Source organism: Cygnus atratus, chromosome Z, assembly GCF_013377495.2.
Source record: "Cygnus atratus isolate AKBS03 ecotype Queensland, Australia chromosome Z, CAtr_DNAZoo_HiC_assembly, whole genome shotgun sequence".
In the NCBI taxonomy this organism is placed as follows: domain Eukaryota; kingdom Metazoa; phylum Chordata; class Aves; order Anseriformes; family Anatidae; genus Cygnus; species Cygnus atratus.
This window is the reverse complement of record NC_066396.1, coordinates 47,543,021-47,561,079: the sequence shown is the minus strand read 5'-3', so window position 1 is coordinate 47,561,079 and position 18,059 is coordinate 47,543,021. Positions and strand designations below refer to the sequence as shown.

Here is an 18,059-nt window from a genome sequence, read left to right as displayed (position 1 = left end):
AAAACATGTATGTAAAAAAAAAAAAAGAAAAAAAAAGGACACAAAAAAAAACCAACAACAACAAAAAAACACCCACCATATTCCCATATATTTCACCAGTATATTTTCTTTAGGTTTAAGAGGCCCTATTTCACACAGTTTACTTGAAAATTCTCAATGCTTTATGTGGACTTGAAGTCACAACAGAAGGTTTTCTTAAAAAGTAATTTCAATAAAATTGTTCTGATCCTCAATTGTGAATATTGATAGTGTGTATATATATACACATAATATATAAATACAGTATATATTTATATTTTTCAAGTCAGTCTGTTGATGGTATAGAACTAATCTTCTGTGCCATGTGTTTTTAACAGAAGAAAAATGCCAATTGTGATTGTTCAGTTAAAAATAGAATACAGCAGTCTCAATTTCTTGAGAAAACAAATATTGGGCATCTTATTTATGATTTTATGTAAGAAGCACAATTATGGGGATTACAGTTGGAACATGTTGGTTAAGTACCATGGAAGGAGACTGAATTCAGCAACGTGTATTCCAACTCAGAAATTTAGCATAAAAGGATTTTTTTTTAAAAGCATTATTCAGTGTCACAGATATCGAAAGCATTTTCTTTCTGATGTCAAATCTGAATTCCTATATGATATTACCCAAAACATTTGTATCTTGCTTTAACAATGATTTGGTGTGATCTCTCTGTGTAAAAGGTGTATGCATTTGATTTTTCTAATGATAATACAACAATATTCTGCAACTTTAATTTGTTAATTTGAATGGTAAGGTTATTTATAAATAGTTCTCTGGTTGTGGTGAAGATCTAGGTGTCCTTGACTATCAGTTTCCAGTGAGATGTTATATACTGATTAGGCAAGTTTCAGTAACTTGTAATTAGTAGGTTTAATGCAAGACATATGTGGCTGGTTAAAGACATATCTGAAAAATCTTTTAGTCTTATGGATAGTGAAAACTATTATGACTCAGTGATCAGTTTTGCAAATGATGTCATTTGCATTTGTCTAGTTATTAGGTGCCTCTTCCCAAAGTATAACTTGACTTTGACCTTCAGCAAGAGATAGGTATTGCAAATATACAGCTTTTCTCTAAATATGAAGTTTAAAATATACATATACACTAAAGATGCATTTCTGACAGATGTGTCCTTGTCTTTTGGTACTGGGAATTGTTTTGATGAAGGTCTGTACTGTTCAAATGCAAGCAATATATTAATTTGTTTTCCTGTTTTATGAGCCTTAGTTCTTATTTATGTAAAATTATCGAGACAAATTTAATACACACAGTTCCTGTAATGGCAAAGTTTGGGACAGAGCTAGGATTTAGCCTTCAGCATTCAAAGGTCTTCTCTAGCAGAAGCATCTCAAATCAAATCATCAGACTTGATTTACAGTGGCCAAAAGTTAGCAGGATAAGTCTAGGTTAAACACCTGCCTGTCCTCGAGTAGTCAGTTAGATTTGTTTTTAAGAATTTTTTTTAAGTCTAAGAATTTTTTAAATTAAGACCAATGACCCATGAAATAAAAATACATTTGATTATGTAATCAAAACATTCTGAAACCAAAAGAAGACAGTCAGTGAACCAAATGCTTCTGATTCATTTTTTTGGAGATAGTTATTATCTGATGTTTCTAGGTCTGGATGTGAGCTGAGAGCAAAGGAAAGAAAGTAAATGCTGCCTTGCAAATTAGCATGACACTTAAAGTCGTAAAATATTTAATTCTTAAAATCTGGGTTTTCCTTTTACCAAGTTGAAATTTGCAAGGAAAGTGAAGAGATCATATACCCCAAAGCAGTATCAATCAGACTGATTTTATTTAAGAGTATCTGTTCTTACCATATTGCCCACTGAAGTATCTCAGTTGCCTCATTTTTCATCATATGTAACACTTGTCATTCTGGTCTCCCACCTTCCTATGGACATGTCCTGGAAAGCTTTTAGTATGATATAACTAACTGTAACAAAAGGCCTCTTTTGTACTTCAAATATGATTGTGGTCAGGTGCCTAACTTCTTCAGATGCCTTCAGAAATCCCACCTGCTGCCTATCTCTGTTTTGGATTCCTAAGTATCCTGCCAGTGCATGCCGGTAAAATATGGCAAGATACAGGGGTATGAGTGAAGGCACAAAACATCCACTGAAATAAGCAGATTCTTTTTTTTATTTTTTTTCCTTTTTTTTTTCTTTTTTAACCATTACCCTAGCTGTAGCTTTAATACTTTAGCAGCCAAATAGCTGCATGATTTGGAAATTAAAGCTGATGGTAAGGAGACTTGAAAAAGCTTGCCAGAAATATTCAGTTCCCCAAACTACATTTCACAAACTCTGCCTTAAAGAAAATGTGGCTGATTTAAGCTTCTCTTCCAGCACATCCCATTTGCCAAACTTATCCACTGATGATGCAAAGGTTACAGGTAGCTAGATCATATGTACTTGGGTCCTTGGTGGTGGTTTGGGCTTCAACATTTGGGCTGCAACAATACCTCACTGTCATAATGGCCTGGGAGATCCTGTCTGGCCAGACATGAAGGTCCAGAGCCTTTTCTAAGTCACTGAAACCAAATGATCTTGAACCAACCAGGAAGGAAGAGCAAGCATATGCAAGAGCAAGCAAATTAATGCTCCTTTGGCAGATCCTGCCGCTGCTTTTTGTAATTGTCAGTCTCATAGATTTGGCTTTCCACCATATAAGAATGGTATAAAAACTGTACAGCCATTTGGTTAGCAGGTCCAAAACTGTTGTCATTAGAGTGAAAGAGACATTTTACATTGAGCTCAGCAACAGAGAACTGAACCTGTTAGAAAGTAATTTCTCCTCATTTCTGTGAGGAGCCAACAATGCTAGCAATTTAAGAGACATAAAGCTATGGGACCAATGCTGTGTGATTGGTTGAAAACTGTGCAGTTGACAGCATAATAATTTGATTTTTTTTTAATGTTTGACTTTGGTTTTGAGTCCCCTCACCTTTTGATTTTCTTCTCTTTTATGCAGTCTCAAGGGCTATACACTTACTGGTTTTAAAAATATGGTGATCATTCGGTACCATGACTCCAAGAGCTGGGATTTAACTGAAAGAACAAATTTACTACACTCAATAGAAATCACTGAGATTATACAATATTCAGTTATCCTTTGATATTTTCCCAGGGAATAGCTGAGAAGTCAGAATTGAAACTATTACCAGTAAATCTGGTTATCAGTTTTGATTCCAGTTGTATTACAACTATATGAACTATGGCTAATGAAAATTCATTAGATTCTTTTAAACAAGACTGTTAGAAGTGAAACAAATGCTTCTGATTGATTTTATTAAAGTTCTATATTAATTGTTAGGATAATAACAATTTCATAATGCTGAAGCTGGAAGCGATAGATTTGAGAGCTGAGGTATAGTCATGTTCCCAAAGTTTTAGTTGTTCCAGATGCTTCACAAGCAATGAAACTCCAAAGGTAGAAAATGCAAGTTGAAAACAGAATTACCTTCTGGTTTCAATGGGCATTTGCACACTGTGAGGACTTCCAGGCTCCCTTCCTGGAGAACAAAAGAGAAGGATGTTCAAGTTGGCTATGCCTAGGTGCAGGAGGAGATGCAATATCCATGGCCTCTCTGCCCAGGGCTTTGCACATGAGGTGAGGGTAGAAGGTTAAACTGAAGCTTCCCTTCACTTCAAATCCTACAGGATTCCCAATGGGAGCGGATGCTAGTTATATCAGATACCTCTCTGTTGTACTGTACTTTTTCAACAAAAAGCAAAGGACAAAGGACATAGGCCTGGGACTGGGATTTGATTGCAAAATGTGCACTGTCATGTAAAGAAAAAGTTTCTAAGTGGCCTAGTAAATGTCACTTACCAACACCAAATTTTTGATATCCTGACATCCTTCTTCTCCTTCACATAATAAACTGTTCATGTTCCTTACTATCTTTGTCCCCGAGTATCATGTTGTGCAGTAAGAGGAGGAGAATTTATAAAATTTATACCACAGTGCAATTGTTGCTGACACATCAAGTCCCAGATACAGTATTCATAATAGAATTTATGCATATTTAGAAGTTTGTAAGTAGTAAATGCTGCATTTGAAAACTATATGAAATGGTAGATCCAAGAATTTTTATTGTAAACCATGTTTGCATTAAGTCTGAGCTGATGTAATACATACATTTCTCTTTTTGTCTTCCAGACATTTTCAAAATATGTCTGTATAAAATCTAAATTGTTTTATTGTAGTTACTGTCAAAAATATGTTGATTTGCACAGCCTTTTTTTCTGCAAAACTATGATTGCACTCTCCACAAACCTATACTGGCTCAAAGCTGTCAAGATATGGAGAAAGTCTTACTCAAAGCTCTGTGCTCAGTCACTTATTCTACCCACGCACTCAGTGCCTCACCTTGCTCACACCAGCATTGGGTGCAGCTGGAACATGTGCAGGCCTGTGGAGAAGTAACACATAAAACTTGCCTGCAGTTAAATAGAGACTTGGAAACGCCAAAAGGTGAAAAGCTGCCTTGGGAGAGAAAACCCCAGGGTTAAGACGTGTGGGGCCTGGAAACATGAGCCAATAAGCATATGAGCCACTAATGAGAATAGAAAGCTGCTGCCAAATTAAAAACATGCTAATTGGCTGATAGGGTTAAGCAGAATCTTGAGGAAGAGAATTGCAAAATACTTGTACAATGCCTAAGGTTCATCTCTTTTTGTTCATCTGCATCCACCAACATGAGCATCATATATGGCTTCCACTGAGAACAGGCAGCACTATTTTTTTTTTTAGTCTAAGTAAGGGGGATAGAGCTACAGAGCTACATATTTTTAGCAAAAGCATTGTATAAAGGAAATGCTAAGTAAAGGGTGTTTAAACCTTGTCTGACACCAGAACAAGCTGTGGAAACCAAAAGAAAAAGGAAACAAAAGCTAGGTGACTCATTCTGCTACCCCACTTTGAGGGAGCCAGGAAGGATGACTCAGCTAATGAAGGTAGCCTCAAATTTTGAGATTAAGATGCGCAATTACAGTTCATGTAGTTATCATGAAGGTCAAATAACATAAAGGATAAAGACAGCTTCCTTCAGCAGGCCTCCTTTTTCTTCAGTGAGGCAAAACTACCAAAAACACCCAGACAAATGTTCATTCAGAAAAGATGAAATTTTTCATAAGCGAAGGATGTAAAGATTATAATTGGTAGGAGATATATATTTGTGTCCTTTGTGGCTGGACTGGTGTGATAACTGCTTCTAAGTAAAGTCCTGCAGAGTTAAATCTCAAAGGAAGCCAGGTTTCTTCTTTTGAGTTAAATGTTTTTCTTCGCGTTGTGTGGACAGCAACAACAAAACAAAAAAGTGGCTATTTTACTGTAAAAGGGAGTCTGACTGTACATTTGATATTTATTAATATTTGTTACTTTTAGAAATATTTTTAATTGAGAATTGCAGGAAAAATAATGTATGTGGAAATATTGTGATCATTTATATTCCCCCAAACTTTTGTGAATCTCAAGCTTGTCTGCTGATTGTGATATTCTGGTTATAGAGGCAAATTTTGTCTCTGAGAAAGTCCTTGAGCAACAGAATTTGGAATATGTGTCATGCAGCTGTTTTCTGATTATTCAGTTTGTATGTGATTAACCAAAGTAATAAAATAATGAGCACTGCTATCAACTCTAAATGTATCTAAAGTGGGCCTGAGTCTGTTCTCCTATGCCCAGGTTCCCTATTTATTTGTTTGTTTGTTTGTTTACTATTTTTAACTGAAGGCACACCTGTTTTGTAGCAGAAAAAAAAATCTGCAGGGTTTACTTGGATATTGAATATTATTAAGCCAATGAACTACTCCCCTCAGTAGAAACAGAGACCAAAAATGTCAGGGGATGAGGTAACACATGAGGGCGTTGACCTCGGTTACACTGACTATACAGCAGACCAGCTCTATTTACTTTGACAGAGGCACCTTTGACTTCCATTTTTCCATTTTGCCAAATAACATTTTCAAGATACACATAATTAATCATACAGGCCCACACATTTGGGCCAGATGATGTGCTCATTTGAAAAGGTAGCTTTCCTGCTTGGCATACTAAGTAGGTGATGGTAGCCAGTTCCATGGTCTTTCCATGAAGAGTGACAGTAAGGAAAAGGCCCATGCAAGAGCAGCTATTTAGTGTGCTGTGGAGCAGAGAAAGCCTTTTCCTCTGAAGAAAGCTTAGCTGGGCTGACGGTACCCAAATCCCCTTCCTGCAACACCAGAGTGGCACCTTGTAAAAGTCCTTCCCTCTTACCCATTTGGAGAAAAGCTGAGCCCGGGGATGCCTTGGGAAGTTACATCGCTCTTGGAGAGAACAAATGCGGCTCTGAAGGCTTCAGGGGTGCCAGCACGCCTCTTCATGGTGCCCGTAGCTCACTAAGGGCTGCAGCTAGCCTCATGCCTCAGTAGTGGCCAAGCTGAAACCCCCGATCACTGCTGTCATGCTTGCCCCATGAGTTTTGCCATGAGAAGGGACTGCCTTCAGGCCCAAAGTAGCCACTGGGTCCACAGCTCCCAGCATGGTTAAGGGGCCGATCTATCTAATTATATTGTTGGAAATGCTGGGTTAAATGGCATTAAGCCGGGTTGATGCCAGCAAAGCTGAGCTGGGCAGGGGCAGATTGGCTGCCCTCAGGCTGCTAGCTTTTTGGCAACCGGCGCTTTACGCCCAGGTGTTCTTTCCATTTCCTCACTAAAGCAGTTGGAAATAACGAATGCTTAAGGCAATGCTACACCCTAACTACAGTCGCTTATTGTAAAATGTGCCTTTTCTACAGAACCGCTGTGTGCTGCAGCCAGCACGGTGAGCCCTCTGAGTGGGCAAGCCCAGGGTCCGAGTCTGCTCCCAGGAGAAGAGGCAGAGCCTTCCTCTAGCTCCAGGGGCGGCACAGCCACAGCCGACACTGCTCTCACAAATAGTGCTTTCAAGCACAACACCTAGAATTTAAATCTATGTTTTCTATGGAAGGCCAAACCCTTTTTACGCTCCTTGAAAGATGACTGCTACATGACAACTTCAGTTCAAAGGTCTGGGATTTAAATATACGTTTTCCAAATGTTTATGGTACCTAATGAGTTGAAAATGCTCTGTAAGACTGCCAGCAATAAAAGACTCTGGTGAAAGCTCCTCGTGAAAACTTTTATTCTCCTTTGGTGGTTGGACTTGCATTTCTTTTGTAATATGGAACCAAAATAAATATTCTAATTCATGAAATAATATGAATGAAATGTGACTCTGCTTTAGGGTTTTTGCTCCATGTAGAATCCTTTATGAAGGGGAGATCTGATTCGGATTTCTAGCATGCTCAAATCAGCCTAGATAATAAAAAGCTTGGACTCTGGGCAGCATTTTAAGGAATTTTCTAAAATTTTAGGGGAAAAGAAGCTTATCCTCTATCTTTTTACATTTTCAAGGACAGGAAATCTTCCTGGTTGGTTATGGTCCAGAACTGTGAAGCCCTCAATTTATCCTACTCTAAAATTTTTCTCTGAAACCTTCCCAAACCTGTGTTTTACCTAACACATCCAAGTGGCATGTACCCACTGGAAAAAAATCTCTTTAGATACATTATCAGTGTTTAATGTGAACCCATGAGTATTAGGAATCTGCTTAAAGTATAGCAAAAAAAAAAAAAAAAGACCAAACAACAACAACAAAACAAAATAAATAAAACAACAAAAACAACATCCAGATCAAAAAATAAGAGACAGATATCAAAGTGGAGTGATTTTTTTTTTTTTTATTGACACACAATCACATGGCCTCAAACAGTTGCTTGCACCTTGCATCAACTCTAACAAATAGCTAAGGCTAGCATCCAGATGTTAAAATTCACTTTTACAGGCACGTTTCTAGACTTTGGCCACTACAAATACTCATTTTTTACTTTTCACCTAAATATGGAGAATCACATATCACAACACAATGTGAGGGTTGGTGTGGGGTCAGCCACAAAGTTTTCTCAAACAGTTGTCCTGCTAAGGCCTATCTCCTCTACAAATAGCAAGGAATGCTGCCATGTGCCATCACCTCATGAGCTAACGTTTGGAAGCACACAAACATTTTAGCAGGCAGTTTTCAAAATCAGAACTTCAAGGGAGACTTCAAGATTGAAAATACAGACAAATAGCACTGTAACATCTAAAAACCTAAGCCACAACAATGCAATGTTGTCAGTTCTATTTCTAACAAAGCTACAGAGCTGCTGACCTAGCCTGTACCTGCAGTTCATGCTCCTGTTCATGCTTAGCTTAGTTTAGTTTGTTTTTTTTCTATATGCACTTCTTTTCAACATTTTTGGTAGAAGTTGTCCATTTTCTACTCTCTTTCACAGTTCATTCAAATTCATTTTATATTCTTCTTTGTTCTTGCTGTTTTCTAACAGCATAAAACATTTACAAGTAGACTGCTAGCTTGTAAGAAAATAATCACAATGCAAATCTCTACATTTTAAAGGCTTTTGCTACACACATTACACCACTTACACACTGTACGTACTTTGAAAGAGTCTTTATGCTGCTGTTTAAATGATTAAGACAGGAGTAAAGCCAAGGATGAGCTCCTACAAGTTGTTAATTAAAAAGCCTCAACTTCTTCTGATTATGATTAAGGCAAAGTGTGGTTTGGAGGCATTAAGCAGGAATCTTCAAAGGAGCCCAAGAAAGTTAGATGTTTACATTGAGAACTAATCTGAGAATTTCCCTTCCAGTGAAGGGAAAACCTACACTGAAGCCTCCAGCTATAAAGTACTAGTACTGATGGAAGTACCATAGGCCACTTCCATGGAGACTTGCAACCATATGTTTATGAAGTCTTAATTACTCTAGGTCTTAGGGAACCCCCCTGATGCTGAACAGCATCCTGTACTGAGGCTGGTAAGTCAGTGATAAACCACAAACCTTTTTTTGTACAGGTTTCTGTGGAACAGCCCCTCAAAATAATGATTCTGGGGCTCCAGAAAAGTTGAAAGATCATGCAAACTGAATAGATCATTCCATATTCAAGGCAGGGTCAGGTATAAATGGAGATATGCCCTTCAGCATGACCCTGCTGTACCGCATCTTCCCTCTTGTATCTGCAAAAGTGCTCAGAGACGGTAAAAGTGTAAGGTCCCATTGCCAGAAAAAAAGGATCTTGTCCTACTGGCTGGGCTTCTTCCCAGGGAGAAGCTATAACACAATCCCATGCTGTGGTAGTGCCTGGAGGGAAAAGAGGAACTCCACAAGGACCAGGTTGTGGTTCATTGCTTTCTGAAATGATACGTCTCTGCTTCAGAACTGAAGAATCTCAGCTTAGGTAGTGCATTCACAATGTACACAGGTTTACATAGGTTTGACATACATTTTTAAATACATTGAAAATAGTAAGTAAAAATATATGCATTGAAATAGTACATACCCTTGATATATGTATTGATGGGTCACATTTTAACTACTTTAAATAGAAAACATATATAACCTCATTTAATGGTTATTTACTACTGTTTTTTTAAAAGTTGTGAAATGTCACAGTGACAACTATCATGTTGTCTTTCACTAAACATGAAAAGTTTGACTAACAGTGGAAAAAACAAATGTACTGCATTGATATGGCATGTTAAAGTTCCTGTCAGTTTAAAGCTACTACTTCATGTATTTTAAAAATCCCCTTCAAAACACATCTGTCTTTTTGAATAATTTGTCACCTTACACTCTATACTACAATACAATGTTTAAAATATTGTAAACTCTAACCAAACATTGACTTTTTAATACGGAATTGTACAAATATACAGCTATTTATACCACATACAAGTAAGGCCATTAACATAACAGCAAGATACATATACAGAACTATAATCCCCAATATACGTAATGAGCTTTTCTCCTAGTTGGCAATAATCAGGCTCATTTTCTGATTATCAGCAGCGTTTAGTGAATGCTGAAGTTACATTTATTAGATGAATATTTAGTGAATGTTAACAGGTTTTCTTGATGTCTTGCAGGATCAGGTGGTGCCAAATGCAACCTTATCATGCAATGCCATCATGGTGCACAATGTCAATAGATGTACATGGACTCTGTACTGGCTGTTGGGTAGCACAGAAAGCTTTTCTGAATCAGGTGTGTTACTGAAAGAACACACAAAGCAAATGATTGTTGATAATTAAGTCCTCAGAGTTAAATAAGTGGTTAGTGTTTTCCCCTATGATTTAAGTGCATGAATACTTAAACTACACTTGTAGTTTAATTCTAAGCCACAGAAAGGTCCTTGACTTGAAGAGTCCCTTACTTACAGAAGTTTCCGTTGTGAAATGAAGATTCACGCTTCTCAATGACACACGAGGGAATGCTCATCTGAGGGAAATCTTCCTTTGGCTTCTGGGTATTGCTGCTGCTGGATTTACTTCGACTGTGATCTGGCGTGGGCTGAATAGGCAAAGATCTGGCTACCCTGGATTTCACCAGGCAACCACAAACAAGGCGAAAGAAAGCCCGACGCATTTCCTTACTGGCCAAAGTATAGATGATGGGGTTCATTGCAGAATTGATGACCGCCAGAGCAATAAACCAGTTGGCTTTGTACAAGACAGAGCACTCCTTGACTCTGCAGGCTACATCAATGAGGAACAAAATGAACAATGGAGACCAGCAGGCAATGAAGACACTAACAACGATCACAACAGTCCTAAGGAGTGCCATGGACCGCTCCGAGTTATTGTGGTTAGTGACATTTCGGCTGCTGGACTTTACCAGGATGTAGATGCGTGCATAAAGGATAACAATGGCCACCAGAATGGCGATGAAGATACTAATGCAGAACACAACATACTTCTTGGAGTAAAGAGGCAAAATGGTTGAACAATCTGGCAAGTTGTTTATACAGTTCCAGCCAAGGATGGGTAAGGCACCCAAGGAAATTGAAATAAGCCAGCATGTTCCAATGAGAAGGAACACTCTATATTTCTTATTTGCATCATAAGGCCTCATCTTAATCATAGTCAAATGCCGCTCAATAGCTATTGCTAGTAAGCTGAAGGTGGAGGCTCCCAGTGCAACAAACATACTGCCTTCCCTAATGAACCAGATTGTTGAGGACAAGCTCAGAGTTTTCTTCCCAGACATAAGAATGTTTACTTTGTAAACAATCCCAGCTAAAAGATCACAGAGAGCTAGATTGCCAATGAAAAAGTACATGCGGTTGTGAAACTTATTGTTTTTCCATATGGCAATCAACACCATCAAGTTTTCCAGGACTATGAAACTACATAGGATCAGAAATGCAATAGTGGTCAGGTCTATTTTATCAGTTGCCTTCTCCCTTAGAATGAGCTTTCCTGTGTAATTATAATGCAGTACGATCAGAGAGTCCATCCCTTCACTTGCTTGAGGGCCAACAACATCAGCAGGGGGCACAGTAACTGCTGACATCGTTTATGAGCTGATGTGGGATATTCCTTCTTCAGTATCACAAGAATTTAGTTCCAATAATTTTCCACAAGAGGGAGATCAAGCCACGTTCCTTCAAGTACTCCTCTGGGCGGGCAGCGGGTATCCCCAGCTCCAGTGAGTCTTGCATGTTAATTTGGGAGAATGGCTCAGAAACCAGGCCCTGAAAATAAAAACAACAAATGCAACATAAGTTTCACTGTCATTGCATGTCACCCACAGCCTGTGTGGATTCTCAAGCTGTAACACAAACCCTGGAGCCAAGAGGGATGTTGACCACGATGAGGTGCCGAAGTCTAGCATTGCTGTGCGTTTACCAAGGCAGTGGTGGGTAAGCCATAGCTCTTGCTGTGGAAGTATGATGCCAATGTGGAGAATTGCTAATAAGTGTTTCCTCCTACAAAATTTCCATATGAAAAATATGCAGTAGTGTCAAAAAGGATTAGCAAAAGCTCCCGGCAAGCACATATTCACAGCAATTGGCTCACTCCTTCCCAAAAAGACCTAAGTGTATGTGGCACTACCAAAACACCACCCAACTTTCATTGCCTGAGCAGTAGCACAGCAAAGTCACTGCTTTCTGAGCTTGATCCTGTTCCCCAAGCAAACCTTCAGTATTAAAGAGCCTGAGAAAGTCAGCACTGACACAAATGTGCACACTGCCAATGCCTAAGATAGCTTCCCACCCTTAATGATACAAAATTATTCTATTAACAATTAAAGAGGTGCTCTGAAAGCCAGTCATCACAAAACCAATCCTATTTCCAATTCAAATTAGTTGGCTTTTTACTACTACTTGGAAAAAAAAAAAAGTAAAAAAAAAAAAGTAAATCATATCTTTCTAAATATCATGTTTCATTCTGGTTCACTTTTCTTCTATTTTAAATATGTATAAAAGACATCCATTTAACTTTTTTTTTAAAGTATTATACAATGAGAGATCATCCTTTTCAATTTACTTCTGTTTTTCTTTAAATCATGACTTAGATTAACTGCAACATTTTCCCATGGACTTTGCTATGCTGCTTTTTCACAGCGGATTGATTCTCCTAGCTGCCTTTTTTTTTTTTTTTTTTTTTCCATTGCCATGCATAAGTATTGGAAGAGATCTGCACACCTTTGTAAAAATATCAGGAGGTGCCAGAAACACTTACTACTTTACCAGAAACATTACAGTTTAGGGGCTGCATACTCCAATGAGAATCAGTGCTTTTGCCTCAAATGTATGCAGTGAGGTTGAACTGAGAGCCAATTTTTCAGCTTGGTAACCAAGCCAGGATGGGGATGAGAAGAGAACTGGTTCCACTGGAACCAAATTTGTAAAGGTTTCATTTTTTTTTCTGGGAAAAATGAAAAAAAAAAAAAAAGTTGTGCTAGATGGGCAGGATGGTCACTTTCTTTTGCCCCCAAATGAAGTAGCTTAGTTTAGGGAAGAGAGCTCCTGACTCCTTATTTACACAAAGGTCATGAACACTTCCTAAACTTGTGAAAGAAGCTTTCAAAAGAAGGGTATCAAGAGAAGAAAGTGAGATTTCAGCCTCTACCAGCACAACAATAGTTTTCAACCTGTGGCCTGTGCATCCCAAGGAATCTCTTATTTACTATTCTGTGTAACATAGCAAGCACACTGTCAGCAGGCTTAGGTTTAACATAGAAGTGTTTGTACTTCCACTGGAAAACACGCAGGTTTCTGAAGATCACAAAAGCATGTGAGCTGCTCTTATTCCAGCACTCTGGCCGGGGCACTTGAAGAGTGGGAGATACCTTTTCAAGTGCCTCGTGAAAGAGGGGAGGAGCAAACCAGGTCCCAGATGAATGTAAAGGGATTTAAAGGATGACCCACACCATTTTTCTCCCACCCTTCCTTTTCCTGGATTCTCTCAGTCAGAAGAGAATTTATCTGAAAAAAAGCCTATGGTGAGATGACTTGAATTCATTAATACATTCAGGATGCTTTAAAATGATTTTCTGAGAGGGTAATTTACTACTATTATTTGCCCATTCTATTTTTTAGGTCCAAACTGCTTTGGTGATGAGACCCATAGGGAGACAGAGATACATCATCCAAGAAACACAGTTGTCACTTAGTGTCGTAGGTCTTCTACTCTCTGAAGATGATGGCAACCCCCTCATTCATTTCCAAGGAGCAGAAATTGGCCCTCAAGTTGTTGACTCTTTTTCTGAAGCACAGTAACAGTGAAGCTCTTCAACAGAAGAACTTCACCTCAGCTAAGGTTCAATCTAATTGTAAGTCAGTTAAAATCTACACACTGCTGTCACAGAAATTATCAGTCTTTCATTGTATTGGATTATAACAAGATGCCACTGTGTTCATATGAATTGCAAGTGCTTTCCACTGTACAATAAACAACTATATTTTATTAGAAAAGCATTTGTTAACAATAGCTTAACTAGCAATACTCATCAGAATGCCTGAGAGCATCATATTCAGCACCACATGCAACAAAATACGTGCTTCTGTAAGCCTCTTCCATGTTGAGTTATCATACTCCTCTACCAAAGGACAAATATGTTTATTTCTGTGGGGAAAATGATATGCAAGACATAGGACTGTATCAGCCATATCTCCATGGATGTAAACTGTCACGACTCTACTAAAGGCTATGGCGCTGTACCAGTTCCCCTGGCTGAAAGCATAGACAGTGTACTTAGCCAGCAGAAATCACACTGGGTCTCTTCCATTGTTCATAATTACTCCTTCCCTTAAAATTATTACAGCAAATTTAGTATCACAAAAGTAAATCTGCTTCTGACAGCCCAGCAGCAAGGCACTGGAGGCTGTAACAGTATTTGCCAGGACTCTCAGGGAATGAATCTCATTCACCAGCCACTTGAAAGTTAATATAAATAATAATGTAGTAAATTACTTCCTTCTGGCAGCATCATTTCAAGGTAATATCTTTCAGCCATGCTACTTTTTAAAAAATGCTTTCATTTTTTTCTCCTCCTTTGTAGCCAGTAACTCAAAAAGAACATTCATTTTCTAACAGTTAGCAAGAATACGGCTGGTTGTATATTATAGTAACAAGATAGCAGCAGTCAGATCCAGGATATCTGAACCACTGCTTCATGACAGCCCTACAAATTACTCCTCAAAAAGTCTTTGTCCCAGACACATACACAGAAGACTAGTTACTAGTTGCAAAGTATGGTCCTTAGCTTGAAATACTAAAAAGAGGACCTGAAGAGCTTGTCTGCGCATGTTGGGCATTCCCCTGGTTGGGTACCTCAACATCCTGAGCGCTCAATACTGCCGGAAATTCATTTTATTCCCTCTAAAGGAAACAGAGTCCCTATTGCTGCACCACCAGGTACCATTAGAAATGCAAATCTATTGGCAGAGCAGGGGCAACCCATCTATGCTTTCGTGCGGATGTGATGGCCAAAGCAGTGTTCACCAAACTGCTCAAATAAAGGAAGTGTTACAACACTGAGAGTCAGAGTCTTGTGGAGGACAACTCAGTTGCCTTCCTCAGCTGCTTGGCTGACCTTTGTCCTCCCTGCTCCGTGGATGGAGGGAGCAGTCGGGTGAGCCCATGATGTGCCCATCCTGGGAAATCTCCCTGCCCACTGCTATGCTTTGTGGTTTCCATAGCTGTTTGTGTGGTCTTCTGCAGAGCTCCAGGGTCCTAACAGGATCAAGCACCCTTCCAGGTTGGAGCAGGGTCTCTCCACCACGGCTCATGTCCCTGGGGTATGACAGGGTACTTACGGTTCCTGTGCTGCATGCGCTGTGGGAAGGGCAGTGCTGTGCAGACGCCTTGCCCTGCCCAATGGCAAAGGGGCACCTCCACCACCCTTCCCAGCCCCAGCACACAGCAGCACAGGCAGGGATGCAGTGCCATACCTCTCACCAGCTCCACACAGGTGCCAGGAGGCAATGGGAAGCTGGCGGTAATGTGGATGCCAAGCCTGTCAGCAGCTATTCCCTCAGTATTTCTGCCCTCAGCTCCTAACAGGCACTCCAGTAAGAGTACAACAAGGGGCTGAGGGCTTTTACCATCTCAGGAGTCACTGGGTACTTCAGAGCAGGAAAAATAATAAATTTGTGTCTTCAAAACAGTGTGCCAAACTGCTCTTAATTTTCACGATAGCCCGAAGTCAACAGAAGTGAGAACAAGACTTAACTCACGGCTTCCTACATTTGTCTTCACAAGAACATACAAAGCAATATGTTCAGTACACCCACTGCAGCTCAGCTGGAGTCCGTATTTTCCTACCTTCCAGACATCCACAAAAAGCCTTGGCCAAAGGGGCTGGACCACCCCCCACCACCAACACCAGCACACACATTCCTGTTCTCCCTTCTCTTTCACACACGGCCATATGCTTTGGCCACAAATGACAATTTAAAGAAAGGCAAAGGGAAAGACAAGAATGCATACCCACTGCCAAACTTCTGTATATTTTATTTTTAAAGCCTTTCCAGATGAAAAGTAAATACGTGCAATTTGTCTGGCACACCCTGGCAGTGCTAAATTTTAGAAGAGAAAAGGCTTTTGAGAACCACAGCACATTACAATACACATTTCCACCACGAAATTATGCCGTGCTGGATGTAAACGGAGTTTAGACAACAAACAGCTGCTGCAGAACAATGTCCTCGACAACTCAAATAAACTTTCAAAAAAAAAATTTTTTTTTTTTTTGAAGTGAACTTGCTGGCAGCTTTCGGCCTCGGAAAAGCCTTTAATGAGCGGTTATTTTTTTTGGCGTCCGTGTTTCAGACACCGGTTTGCGCTTCGCAGTCCCCGGCAGCACGCGTGCACCCATCCACCCACCCACCCGTCCCGATCCCGCACGGCCGCGCGTGGGATGAAGGCAGGCTTCCCTCGCCCCCCGCCCCAAACCCGGCGCCCCCGACCGCGCACCCCCGTCGGGAGGACCCCCTGCAACTCACCATCTCCGGCTGGGCCGCAGCTCAGCCCCGCGGCCCCGCACCGCCTCCTGCGCTCGCCGCCGCCGCCGCCTCCCAAACTTTTCCCGGCTCCCGGCGAGCCCGGGGCAGCGCCGCGGCGCCAGGTGGCCGCGCAGGAGGGCGCCGCCATCGCGACACGGCGACAGGGGCGACCTGCTGGGGTGGGGGGCAGCCGGGTACCTGCCCCGGCCCCGCTCCCTCCTCCGGCGCTCCGCGGACCCCGACCTCGCCGGCTGCGCGGCGCCGGGGCTGGGCCGGTCCGGGCGGGGCTGGGTGCGATGGGACGGGACGGGGTGGTCCCGGAGCCGCTCCCGGAGCCGGCCCTGGCCCACCGCGGCAACCCCCCGTCCGTCCTGCCCCCTCCTCACCTCCGAGCTCTCTCCGCCCCCTCTCACCTCCGTCCCGCCGGCCCCGGGCCCCGGCTCGGTGCTCACGGCTCGCCGTCGCCTCCCACGGCCCCCTAACCCCGTGCCGGGCCGTGCTGAGATGTGCCGAGCCGTGCCGTGCCGTCCGAGGGCACGTCTGGCCGGGACGCAGCCGGCGATGCGAGCAGCCCGGGTTAAAGGGCGAGGCGGCGGAGCCCGCGGGGAGCTCTTGTTGGGGCCGTAAAAATGGCGGTGGGGGGAGAGGGGGAGGAAAATCTGGGTAGTCCTTACTCAGTTCGAGCTATTAACGTGCTAATGAGAGTGAGGTTTACCTTTCCTGCCTCTTCCCTGGAGTTTCATTGTGCCTAATATTCTGTGCGGTCCTCAGCCGGACAGGGGTGACACCGGGTGAGTGAAGTATTCTGAAATTCCAAGCGAAAACGGTGGTGGTTCTGCCCTGAGCTGCCACTTACAGGAGGTCCTCAGCGAGGTACATCTTGGCAGAGTCACCGAGCAGAAGCAACTCGAGGGTAGCGATAGGCACGCAGACTGCTTCAGGAGCAGGATCCACGCTTCTCCAGAGAAGTTGAATCCGGGATCTTAGAGCCTTCTAATTCAGACAAACTTGCGAGATGCCCGTGGGTACAGCAAAACCTTCTGTCGGAGAGTGAAAACTTTCTGTCAGAAGCAGATAGAGCAAGCTGGCAAGCAGGAGCGCCACGGCAGCGCTGCTAAGTGTGGGCAGGCGTGTAGGGTTGCCTTGTCTTGCTGCAGTGTTTTTCTTGGGAGCCTCCTGTCTGGAGCTCAGCATCGTCATGCTGGGACTCATGCCACGGGCTCGGCTGTCAGGTCTCCTGTGCTGCTACTCCATAGGGAAGAAAAGACCTGGAAAAAAAAAAAAAAAAAAGCAGAACTAGGATTTTAAAAGCCAGAAGTTTAAACAAAGCTAATGTAACAGAACACAAGGTGGTTTTCTGTCACCTCTTTTTTAAACAAAGCTAATGTAACAGAACACAAGGTGGTTTTCTGTCACCTCTTTTTATCTGACTGAAGATGACAAAAAAAAAAACAAAACACACACACAAAAAAAACAACACAACACACTTCTGGTTTAGGACCTTGATAGGAAAATAAGGGCTGCAGAGAGCACAAGACTGGTAAAATTGCTCTGAAGCTGTTGGCACAGTATATATGGCCCCACTTAGCTATGGGTAGTCCTATGTGGTGAAGCGGGGTGGCACTGCCCTAATCTTCTGGTCTCCCCATCATGTGTGCTGTGTGACGGCAGCTC

The 18,059-nt window shown here is 41.6% G+C and overlaps 1 protein-coding gene across 5 annotated transcripts; it reads right to left on the bottom strand.

The window, feature by feature from the left end:
• Positions 1 to 7,756: 7,756 nt before the first annotated feature.
• S1PR3 (sphingosine-1-phosphate receptor 3) lies at positions 7,757 to 17,654 on the bottom strand. 5 transcript variants are annotated; one of them, XM_035569199.1, is made up of 2 exons: positions 17,101 to 17,654; positions 7,757 to 11,627 (listed from the first exon to the last, which is right to left on the bottom strand). In XM_035569199.1, the coding sequence occupies exon 2, from the start codon at positions 11,444 to 11,446 to the stop codon at positions 10,304 to 10,306; it is 1,143 nt and encodes a 380-aa protein (XP_035425092.1). In that variant the 5' UTR covers positions 11,447 to 11,627; positions 17,101 to 17,654; the 3' UTR covers positions 7,757 to 10,303. The 5 variants fall into 5 exon arrangements, with proteins under 5 accessions (XP_035425092.1, XP_035425094.1, XP_035425096.1 ...); XM_035569201.1 differs by having other exon boundaries at positions 16,799 to 17,502; XM_035569203.1 differs by having other exon boundaries at positions 17,242 to 17,502.
• Between the last annotated feature and the right edge of the window lie 405 nt (positions 17,655 to 18,059).